At 22.8% G+C, this 12,048-nt stretch overlaps 5 protein-coding genes across 5 annotated transcripts; 3 read left to right on the top strand and 2 right to left on the bottom strand.

Moving 5' to 3' along the window:
• Positions 1-74: 74 nt before the first annotated feature.
• Positions 75-2,056, top strand: PVVCY_0400160 (pre-mRNA-splicing factor PRP46, putative; the record flags this gene model as incomplete). The annotated part of the gene is made up of 2 exons (XM_008627823.1): positions 75-1,841; positions 1,979-2,056. 2 exons carry the CDS (start codon positions 75-77, stop codon positions 2,054-2,056), a joined length of 1,845 nt encoding a protein of 614 aa, XP_008626045.1.
• Positions 2,057-3,220: 1,164 nt separating this feature from the next.
• On the top strand, positions 3,221-4,339 carry PVVCY_0400150 (conserved Plasmodium protein, unknown function; the record flags this gene model as incomplete). The annotated part of the gene is made up of 1 exon (XM_008627824.1): positions 3,221-4,339. The coding sequence occupies one exon, from the start codon at positions 3,221-3,223 to the stop codon at positions 4,337-4,339; it is 1,119 nt and encodes a 372-aa protein (XP_008626046.1).
• Positions 4,340-4,906: 567 nt separating this feature from the next.
• PVVCY_0400140 (fam-a protein) lies at positions 4,907-6,554 on the bottom strand (the record flags this gene model as incomplete). Its single annotated transcript, XM_008627825.1, has 6 exons — positions 4,907-5,014; positions 5,209-5,442; positions 5,541-5,650; positions 5,812-5,878; positions 6,006-6,258; positions 6,424-6,554. 6 exons carry the CDS (start codon positions 6,552-6,554, stop codon positions 4,907-4,909), a joined length of 903 nt encoding a protein of 300 aa, XP_008626047.1.
• A 1,489-nt stretch (positions 6,555-8,043) lies between these two features.
• On the bottom strand, positions 8,044-9,568 carry PVVCY_0400130 (fam-a protein; the record flags this gene model as incomplete). Its single annotated transcript, XM_008627826.2, has 6 exons — positions 8,044-8,118; positions 8,275-8,505; positions 8,596-8,699; positions 8,869-8,938; positions 9,033-9,270; positions 9,414-9,568. 6 exons carry the CDS (start codon positions 9,566-9,568, stop codon positions 8,044-8,046), a joined length of 873 nt encoding a protein of 290 aa, XP_008626048.2.
• A 1,096-nt stretch (positions 9,569-10,664) lies between these two features.
• PVVCY_0400120 (fam-b protein) lies at positions 10,665-11,540 on the top strand (the record flags this gene model as incomplete). The annotated part of the gene is made up of 2 exons (XM_008627827.1): positions 10,665-10,733; positions 10,914-11,540. The coding sequence occupies 2 exons, from the start codon at positions 10,665-10,667 to the stop codon at positions 11,538-11,540; spliced, it is 696 nt and encodes a 231-aa protein (XP_008626049.1).
• Positions 11,541-12,048: the final 508 nt, after the last annotated feature.

Raw genomic sequence — 12,048 nt, 5'->3', positions numbered from 1 at the left:
AGACCCAAATTAAATCTTTTAATTCGAATAAAAGCGTTAAAGTAACAAGATAATTTCTAGCAGCACAAAAACAAATGAGAAGATTTTTTGGATTTGATAGAAGTGAGGAAAAGGAAGATGATAAAATAAATGAAGTTGAAAAAAATGACGAAAAAGAGTATGAAGATGAAAATAATGAAGAAGAAGAAGAATATGAAGCAGAATATGGTGGCGAAGAAGATTTAAAAAAACACATTTGCTTATCGAAAAATATGTTCATGGGAAATGATATATTAACACCATTTAATTATAATTTATTAGCATATGACCAGAACATAAACGGTAGAATAATTATAAATGATGAAGATGATGATTATGAGAATAATGACAAAATAAAAGATTTAAAAGCGGTATCTGCTTTAGCTATTCCAGATGAAGAAAGCACAAAATCTTATGAACAAAGATATAAAGAAAATGAATTAAAAGCACGACGAAACAATTTAAGGGAAAATGTTTTAAAGAAATTAACATCTATAAAAATGAACATAAATATAAGAGAAATGGATGAGTATTCATCTGTAAAAAAGTTATATATAAAAAAAATGGAAACAAGTGATATACAAAAAGGAAATGAAAAAAATATGAAAAAAAAGAAGAAGAAAAAAAGCTCAATAATAAATAGCATTATAAATGATGACCCAATAACACACGAAGATATTTCTTTAAATGCGAATTATACGAATGCAGATGTGTTATCTAATTATAAAAGTGAACACGGAAATATTGTGGATAATAAAAATAGTAGTATATTGCCTTTTAATAATAACCAGCATAAAAATGAAATATTTAATGAGCCTATTATAAAAAAATCAGACGAATCGATATTAAGTAGTGATGCATTAAGTAATATTAAAACCTTAGATATATATAAAAAAATAAAAAAACCTAAATGGCACTATCCATATAAATTATATAGAGTTATATTAGGGCATTCGGGTTGGGTAAATTGCGTTGATGTTGATATAAGTAATGAATGGTTTGCAACAGGAGCTAATGATCGACTAATTAAAATATGGGACTTAGCTACCTGTAAACTAAAATTAACCTTAACAGGGCATATAAATAGTGTAAGAGATATAAAAATTTCTAAAAGGAATCCATATTTATTTAGTTGTGGTGAAGATAACAGAGTTAAATGTTGGGACTTGGAATACAATAAAGTGATAAGAGATTATCATGGTCATTTATCTGGTGTATATTGTTTATCTTTACATCCATCATTAGATATATTAATGAGTGGGGGAAGAGATGCAGTAGTTAGAGTATGGGATATAAGAACAAAAAATTCAATTTTTGTATTATCAGGACATACAGGAACGATTATGTCTTTATCTTCGCAATCTGTTGAACCTCAAGTTATATCAGGTTCTCAAGATAAAATGATAAGATTATGGGATTTAAATAATGGCAAATGCAGAATAGCATTAACACATCATAAAAAAAGTATTAGATCTTTATCCATACATCCTTTTGAATACAGTTTTTGTAGTTGTGCTCCAGATAATGTTAAAGTATGGTGTGGGGCAGATGCAGAATTTGATAGAAATATTACAGGTTTTAATTCAATAGTAAATTGTAGTTTAATTAAGCAAGATTCTTACTTTAGTGATTCTTCAATTTTAATATTAGGTAGTAATAATGGCCAGCTTCATTTCTATGATTGGTCAAGTGGATATAAATATGATACATTGACAAATAAAGTTGTACCTGGAACAGTTGATTGTGAAAATTCCACTTTATCGATGGCTTTTGATAAAAGTGAGAGCCGGTTAATAACAACACATGGTGATAAATCCATAAAGGTAATATATAAGAGAATGTGAATTAATAAATATGCATATGTGTATGTAAGTAGTACGAATCGCATAAGAGTATTTGCATGCTTATTCTAATGTGTTCTATTTATATATTTTCTAATAATTCATTCAAATTTTTTTAGATTTGGAAAGAAAATGAAGATGCGACACCAGAAAACTTTCCGATTAAATGGAATCCTTATGATAACTTTAAATTTTAATTAAACTAGTGTGATGTATACAAACTAGGTACTGCTAAACAATTTTTACAGTTAGCAAGTATCTTTGTACGGGCATATATTTTCATACCGATCATTTTAAATTTGGCAATTTTCCATATTTTTAAAAAACTATAATTTTATTTTGAAAAAAAGGAAAGACGCATTTGCACAATATAGTTTAGATAGCATACATTTAGTCCCTTTTAAGCGTAGTAGGATCCTCATTTATAATTTGTATACCTTTGAAATGGGCTTGGAGTTATATATTATGCATTTGTAATATAGGTATATACATATTATGAGTAATGACGTTGTTTATTAGCGCAGCGTAAATTTTTGTGGTGAACAAAATAAAAGTTACTATGACTTAATTTTTGGAATATGCACACTATATTATAAAAAGTATATGTTTATATGGAACTACGTAAATTTTTTTTGTAACATTAATTTATTTTTTTTGTATAAAAAATCATACGTACATATAAATATATGTAGATATTTTGTTCTCATTGTTTGTGAATAACGCCTGAATATATAAGAAAAAACACTGTTTTAAAAATTTATAAAAAAAATTATTAAAAATATTATTTTTTTCTGAAGAAAACTTGGTATAATTTACATGAATATCTATAATTATGTATATTTTATAACTATTTGTCATTATTTTTCTTTAATTTATTTACAATTTCAGCGGTTTGCGCTGTTACCATTTATGTGATTTTTGTGTTTTCAAAAATTGTGATGAAAGAAAAAAAAAGCTAAAAATAAATCAAATTAAATAAAAATATGCTAAAACAAACATAATTGGAGAAAAGGCAAATAAAATATTTTCTAAGAATGGATAAATAATTGAAACATTTTGAAGGGGAATATGGGTAACCTTATATGTTTTTTTTATGGAGATACATTTATATAAAACCCTGAATTTTATAAAAGGAATATAATACATATGATGAGAAAAACATAAACTTAAGGAGTATACATTAAATGGGGAAGAAATAAAAAAGGTAAGCCTTTTACCTATAGTTTATATGAAATAAAGAATTACATAATAATGTATCGAAATATTTAATAGGGAATATTTGTTCATGAAGTATATATACAGATTTACTTACGCATACATACGTATGTGCTCGTATATTTGTCAATCTGGCTTTTTCAAAAATGTTAAAGATTATAAGAAGAGGAATTTATTACTCGCACGAAAAAAAAAAGTATTATACAAATAGGCTATATAAGAAGGTGTGTAACAGTTGCTTAAGTTTAAACATAAATAACATGGACAAATGCATATATTGCAACAATATATTAAATGATAATGATATTAGATTAATAAAAAATAATATTTACACAGACATAATTAATGTTAGAAAAAATTTTAAGATATTTGATGAAAAAAATAATAAAGAAAATTATTATGAGCCATTATTAAATAACGTAAAAATTGATGATAAATATGTGCATATAAAAAATGGCAAAATAAATAACAGTAATAAGCTATATGTGTATTATAATTGTTATGATTATATTATATTAAATAACCCATATAGCAATTCATGTTTGAATCTTACTATTTTATTTAAAGGGATTATGTATGATGTTAAAAATTTAAAAAGGAAAGATTTAAACTGTTTATTACATTTGTACAATTATGCTTATTTCATTATGGACATATTTTTATACTTTCTCATTATTAGTAAAGGGAAAGGTGTTCATTATAAATACATGTGTAACAAATATAGAGACTGTGATCAGGATTACAATGAAGAAATTGTAGACATTTTATTTGAATTAAATAAAATTATTAAAGAAAGAAAAAAAAACATAGGAATAAACTCTATTAATAGTGATAATAAATATATGGAAAATATAAATGAAGGAAATATTATAGATAAGTTAAATGAAAATTATGTTAATATATATACAAATATATTGAAAAATACAGAAAATAAATCTATATTAAGTATGTTTTTCAAAAAATTAGAAGATGCTAATATTAAAAATAAAATACAAGCTTTAAAAAAATATATGTATATGGGCGCGCCTTACCCATCTCCTATAAATCATTTTTCTATTCAAATTTTATTCCCTCCTTTTTCGAATTATAATTTTTTTACATTTCCTTTTTATTTTCCAATACAAAAAATTATATATGATTTGTACTTATATGGACATGTAAAAAATTATAACCATTCGGAAATAATTAAGAATATTTACAGTAACAAGTTGATTAAAGAAATTAAAGAAGGCGACTTATGTACAAAGAAAATAATCGATTTTTGATCATTTTCCTTTATACCCATATAGTTCTATGTGTGTATTTGCACAAATATATATATATATGCATTCTATTATTGTTTTTCGTTTTTTTTTTTTGTGAAATATTAATTTTTTAATACTTTCCAATTAACATATTACAACATTTTGTCTACTAATGTTATGTAAATACTGAAAATTAGCAGTATATTTTACAGAAATGAATTATATGCTTTATAATAACTAATTTAATACAAATTGGGAGTTCCATATGAATAATGACATAAAAAACATAGTAACAGGAAATAGTAATTTATATATTTTTACATATAAAAGGATTATCAATATTAATATGAAAAGGAAGAATAAAGAGATATTTTTTATAAAATATAATTCTTACATTTATGGCATTCACTAAAATAAATATATGAACACATATATTAAAAACATGCAAATACATTATACGGAAGATAAACGGAATTAACAAATGTGGCTATGCAATAATTTAAAATATATATCATATATGAAAGCAATTTTATTTTATTAACAACATATTACATTAAAATTATAAGAAGCATTATGAGGAATGCACATTTATTCGTTGAAAGCTTCGATGGTTAATTTTATAAGATGTAGTATTTGTGCTGAGTGAACTATGTCAATTATGGAGTCTTTAAGATTAGGGCGATGATGAATATCAATCTGTGGGGAAAAAATAAGAATGGATAAATATATAAAAGAAAATATTATAGTTGTGAATGAATATCATATATTATAAATATTTGCATTTATATAAATGCTATGTATTTTTTATAAATGTTAAAATAGGATAACGAAATAACAAAATAAATAGTGGAATAAAGTTATTAAGTTGTTAAAATTTTTATATTGCTTACAGAGTGGACAAAGGTAATATCAACGTGGTCTTCTTTTTTTCTAATTAGATATCCAGATAAGTTAACAAACATTTTTGTCAATTCTCCATTTTGAATATCCTTTTCTGAATCAATTTGTTGTTTGAATGAGTTTGCACTTTCTAAGAGAGGATTTTTAAATTTCAATTTATCAGCTCTATTTTGGTCGTCTATATCAGGTGTTGCATAGGTAATCAAAGTTGTGGTATCTGATATCTAAAAGTGAATTAAAAATATATATGTTTTCATAAATTACGCTATATATTGTGAAATTTTTCATTTTTAGAGGGATGAACAAAAAAATGTTTCCTTACTTGATATTTTTTTGCTAAAGCATAGTAATACCCATCGAACATAATATCATCATTTGTGTAACGGTGTTGGATCATTACTAAATCTGGAGAGTATCGACGTACAATTTTTTCTAAAAAAAAATTATATTTTTACATATATGTAAATTAGCATATTACGAAAATTAACGACTAACAGATAAAAAGCGGAGCCATAAGATATTGGCAATAATAAAACATGAAATATTACATATTGGTAATCGGATATTAAATTTATAGATTATTTGCTTAATACCTTTAATAGTGTGACCATCAAGTTTTCTGAATTGTGGATTCCATATCTTCTCTACTATATAATTATACTAACAAGGAGGGGAAAATATATATATATATATATATATATATATATATATATATATATATGTAATAATTATTTTTTAATTTTAACTTAATTTTATGACTTAAAATCGTTTCTTCGTTAATTCATACCTTATCGGGGTGCTCTAGTTTATGGTTAAATTTATAAATTGTTGCTTCTCCATATTTCTTAAAATATTCAATTGAGTTATCACTGAGCTTATTATATAATGAGTACTCATTCGTATTTGTAGCATGGCGGGATAATAAATCTTCAGCTTCATCCATAAGTTCTTCTGCTGCTTTAACTTGTTCCTTGTATACATAAAAGTCGGAAGAGTGTTGTTCATTCGATTCTTCTGAACCTTCATTGCCACCAGTAGGACTTTTAATTTGTAAAGAAAAAATATAAATGCATTTATAAACTAACATTTTTATTATCCAATCTTATGTAGGTATACTTTTTCATAAATACGTATTATATTCTCACATATAGAAGATGTAACTGTGCAATTATATTCGATATATATACACTGTCCTATTTTCTTACTTAGTAGGTGGTCGAGCAAATCTTCGTAAAGCTTCAATACCATCATTTCTATCATTTGCAAGGACATTATTGCTCATATATAGGAATGAGACTAAAAGAGGGAAAATTATTTTAATATATCCTTTACTCATTTTCGATTTTAATAAGCAAAATATTAATAAATTTATATTTTTTTAAATTAAACATTATAAATCAACAATTCGAAAAGTTTCGTAAATAAAATTAAAATCGAAGCAACAAATTTTCGAAAAAATAATAAAAATCAAATTTATTTAAAAAATATATTTAAATAGCAATTTTGTATAATTTTTTTTATTATATATGAATTCAACACATTTTATATTTAATTAATTTAGTCGCACGTAATGGGTAGCCAAGGCTTTCATAAATAATGAACATGCGTAATATTATAGGTTTTAGTTTATCAAATGCTATAATGATAAAAATAAATAAATTTAATTATATAATATCTTTAATGTTGCATTTCCCATTCAACTAAAACATATTTTAAAATAAAAATTATAAAATATGCCATTATATATGGAATTATATATATCTTACATATTACAAATCTATATAATTCTAGCTAGCACCAGCACTGACAATTTAAAATATAAAGATAAAAAATAATATAAGAAATATATTAGTATAATGAATATTTATATGTACTATTTGAATATAATTATGCATATAATATATTAGCGATTATATAAAAATAATAGTTTTATTATTTCATTCCATTTGTTTTGAATGTAAAAATTATTTTTTATATATAAAAATAAACAACTATATAAACTAATACGAAAAAATTCTCCACAAAAATAAATTGTAAAATAAATTATTGAATATTTATACACAAAAAATGCCTTTGGTTTTTAGTTACAATTTTCTTGGTGGTGAGGTGTTTATGGTTCTATTTTTGGGTCCAAGTGATCTAATTTGTTCATATTTAATAATATTTGGGTATCTGAAAGTCCATTAAATAATATATATAAGATAGTGATGATGTGTGGCTCTTATGAGGTATATTTAAATAGCCATAAACATATTGGTTTTTTATAAGGCGTGAATAATAGATTTATGCTAAGAGTTTCAAAATTTATTATGTATTAGTAAAAGAAGAAAGAATTGCATATATTAATAATAGTATTTGTCGATGTGTATGTGTCTCGTTTGATTTAATTTTTTATAATTTGGAAACACTTATTAGTTTAGCATGCTTCTTAAATAGTATACATGAATAAAAAATCGTTTAAAAATATATAAGTATCAATTATAAAAAAAATATATGACATATCTCCAAAAATTTTAATTTATATATGATGTCTATCTTTGTAAATAAAAAAGGGGTGACAAACATTAAATGAAAAAATATCATAAATAACAACATTTATATTTGTAATATTCACAAAATGAATCCATGCAAATGCATCCTAATATTAAAAGACAAACAAATAACATACAAAAAAAAGCATTATTAAAACAAAAAAAAAGCATTCTTAAAACAAAAAAAAAACCTTATTATGGTAATTTAAAGCAACATTATGTATGGAAATAAATCGTTTTATTAAATAAATTTTCTAATATTACAGTTCTGAAAAATCTATATGAAATATAAATTTATATATTAATATGATAGTATTTAAAACATGATACACAAAAGCACTTGGGTTTAATCAAAGAGTGTCCATCAATCTAAGAAGAAAAACATAAATTGGTAAATATATAAAATGTTTAAATTTTTTGCAAATTATAATATATATTATAAATATGCACATTTATTTAAAACAATATTTTTTTAACAATTGTTTAAATAAGTTATTATGTTATTAAAATTTGTATATCGCTTACAGATCCGATATAGGTGATATTAGCCATGCCTTTGTAATCTTGAATGTAATATCCAGCTAGGTTAACAAACGTTTTTTTTAATTTTCCTTTTCTAATATCTTCTTCAGAATTAATGTCAGTTTTGAATGAATTTGCTTTTTTTACGATTGTATTTTCGTATTTTTTTTTGGAAGGGTTGTGATCATTTATATCTGCTGATACATAGGCAATTATAGTTGTAATTTCTGATATCTACAAAATTAATAAAAATATATTGGATGAACTATTGTGAATAATATGAAGAATATGGTTTTTTGGGGGACGAAAAAAAAATTTCCTTACTTGGACCTTTGTAGCTAAAGCATAAAAGTATTTCTGAGGGGATCCAGATTTTTTTTTGTAACGTTGTTGTATTATTACTAAATTTGGGTTGTACACACGAGCAACTTTTAAAAAAAAAATAATTTTGCATTATGTAAATTAAAATGTTATGAATTTGAAGATATGGAAAACAATAAATAATATCATATAACAATGGCAGCAATAAATCACGAAATGCTGAATAAATAGTAACAATAATATGTTAAGTTGAATAATTATTTATGTTTTGTATACTTTTAACATCGCCATTATTGAAAGGACTGAGATGATTGGGATCCCATATCTCGTTTATTGTATCATTATACTAATGGAAACATAGAGAAATATATGTATAAAATTATAATCATTTTTTAATTTTGATTGAGTTTATAAAATTAATATTGTTCTTTTGTAGATACCTTATCGAAATCATAAACTATATAATTAATTCTTTCAATATCTGTATGGTTTTCAAGTTTTTTTTTATATAAATTTACATCAGGGTCATTGAAATTTGTAAATGCTTTATAACCATTCATGCGTGAAGCATGAGATTCTAAATGTTTTACAGCTTCGTTCATAACTTCTTCCGCTTCTTTAGTTTCTTTTGGGTTGGTACATAATAGGTCCTTGTTTTTTTCATATATTTCTTCTGAACTATCATTGATAAAAATGGACATATTTTTAATGTTTACAAAAATAAATTTATTGTATTTATATTATAACATTGTTGTACAAATGGATATTTAATATGGTCATAATGAAATGTGTAATATGCATATATTGTTGCATTTTCTTACGTAAAATAATGACGGTTTGATTTGGGTGTTGTAGATTTATTGGGAACTTTTCGGGGAACTTTTTTTGGAGCAGGATCAGATGCAAGGGTTTCATTATTTCCATATGCGAAAATGCTTAAAATAAATAAAGCGATTTGAATATAAAATTTATTCATTTTGAACTTTAAAAAGAAAATATTAGAATTTATATTAGTATTTTTTTTAATTAAAAATTAACAACTCAAAAAATATCACAAGTATAACTAAAATAAAAGAGAATTATTTTTCTAATAAAGTTTAAAAAATTATTATTTAAACGAAATAATGCATTGCATGTTTTTATCAGATTTATATGTTTAATATATTTTTATTTAAATAATTCAATCACAAGACGGCATCCATATCAGAAGCATTCATAAATAATGAATATCAAAAATATTATGATTCATAATTTCATTAATATTATAATATCTAAAAATTAATAATTTTAATTATATTATATAAATGATATTTTTAATATATAACATTATGAATACACAAGTTTTATATTTTTGTAATTAATTAAACATAATACTAATATATAATAGGTAATTATAAAATATAGATTCATAGTATATCGATCAATATTCAACAATACAACATATCTATAAAAGATGTTTTATGCATCTAACATTTTTAGTAATACATAAAAAATACACTATAAATATATGTATAATAAAATTATAGATTATAAATATATATAATACTCACATTTTTCATTTCAATACTATGCATTTGTGTTAATGTTTTCATTATATGTTTGTATTTATTCATATATATGTATCTAATATTTTATTATTTAATTGATGCTTATTAATTTGTTCGTATGTAAACAATAATAGAAATATATAAGTTTATAAATATACAACCTACAACCGTATCATTAAATATACCAATCTATTATAAATTATATTAAAAAACAGTTTGTATAAAAATTTCAAAAATATATTTTTTATGGAAAAATTATTATATACATATATTTTTTTACAATTAAAAATGTTGTATTTTTAGAGAAAAATTAATATTTATATAAATAAACACTTTTAATGAATATAATGAAGTTCATTACAACAGTTACATAATTGATTTTACTGAAAATGTAAAAAATTAATAAATGAAATAAATTCCATAGTTTTTTATGGACTTATTCATTTGTTCATAAGTTTAAAACATAAAAGTAATAAATATGAATTTACCATCACTATTTCATTTGTTTAATGAATAGAGTTAAAAATGAGAGTCGGCATTTTAAAATTTGTTTTGTTTTCAATCATTATTTGTTCTTTTGAATATGGCAAAAATGTAAGTTACACATCATTTTCTTTTATTATTAATAATATTTTATTGTAGCTTTTGTATATATTTATTTTACATTAACCTTATATTATTCCTTTATGCATCGGTAAAACACTTATGTTAAGTTAAGGAAACAATTAAAATTAATTATATACATATAGTAACAAACATTTCATTTCTTTTCAGAGATTATATTTTGTAAATGAGAGAACCATATACCTTGAAAGGAATGTAACCAATTTTAGAAATAATAGGATATTAGCAGATAAAGACAAGGAATTCGATTTAAATAATTTTTATGAATCAACTTTGAGTCTTGTAAATCAATTTAATGACTATAATGATGATAAAATAACAAATCTTCGAAATGCTATAGATTCACGTATAAAGGAACATAAAGAAAACAATACATTACCCAACTTAAATAATTTAGATGAGAAAACAAAAAACCAAATTTATGAACTTCAAAAAGAATTAGAAGAAGTAAAAAAAAAGCTTGATAATATAAGGAATGGCGAATTGGCAATACAGCCAATGCATGATAAAAGAATAACAGAGAAAGATGAAAATATTTTGGGGGCTAAAAATGAATATAATGAAATTACATCAAGTAATAATTATATGGTATTCCAAATTAATCGAAAGTTAAAAAAGTCAGAAAAAAAAATAATTGTGGCGTCTTTGGCATTTATAGTATCCTTTTTTACGTTACTAGCATTAGGAGGGGAATTATTACTATTACTACTTATACCGGCTGTGGGGTTTGTATTAAAGAGCTTGTGGGATTACGTTAATTTGGAATTAAAAACATAAAAACTATCAAAACCATAAAGATAGCCACTCTTTAATAGTATGTTTTATTATAATTATTTATATAATTAAATATAATATATTTAACATTATATGACATAAAAATTAAACTTTTTACATTCTATAGAATAATGAAATTTGATTTAATTGTTTGTTTTGTTATTATATATTTTTTAATTTAATATATAATCACGTTATATAATTAATTTATCTTTGTTTAGCGTTTGTTAAAAACTCATTTATCTTAATTGCCACGCATATATATTAATGAATTTTGAATATACTCATTTTTAGTTAATATTTACAATTGTTTTAAATAAAATTATAACTATATTGAAGGTTTAAATTCAGGTTTAGGGTTGTATTTTTATCAATTTGTTTATAATTCAATCATATTGATTGGTCTTTAAATACTAATTAAATATATGTACCATCCCGTATGCTTAATCTAGAGGTGATATCATGTTTGCAAACAAAAAAGGTGTGATAAAAATTAACTGAAATGAATATC

The sequence above is a fragment of the Plasmodium vinckei genome (genome assembly GCF_900681995.1).
Source record: "Plasmodium vinckei vinckei genome assembly, chromosome: PVVCY_04".
NCBI lineage: Eukaryota > Apicomplexa > Aconoidasida > Haemosporida > Plasmodiidae > Plasmodium > Plasmodium vinckei.
This window is presented reverse-complemented; position numbering and strand designations above follow the sequence as displayed.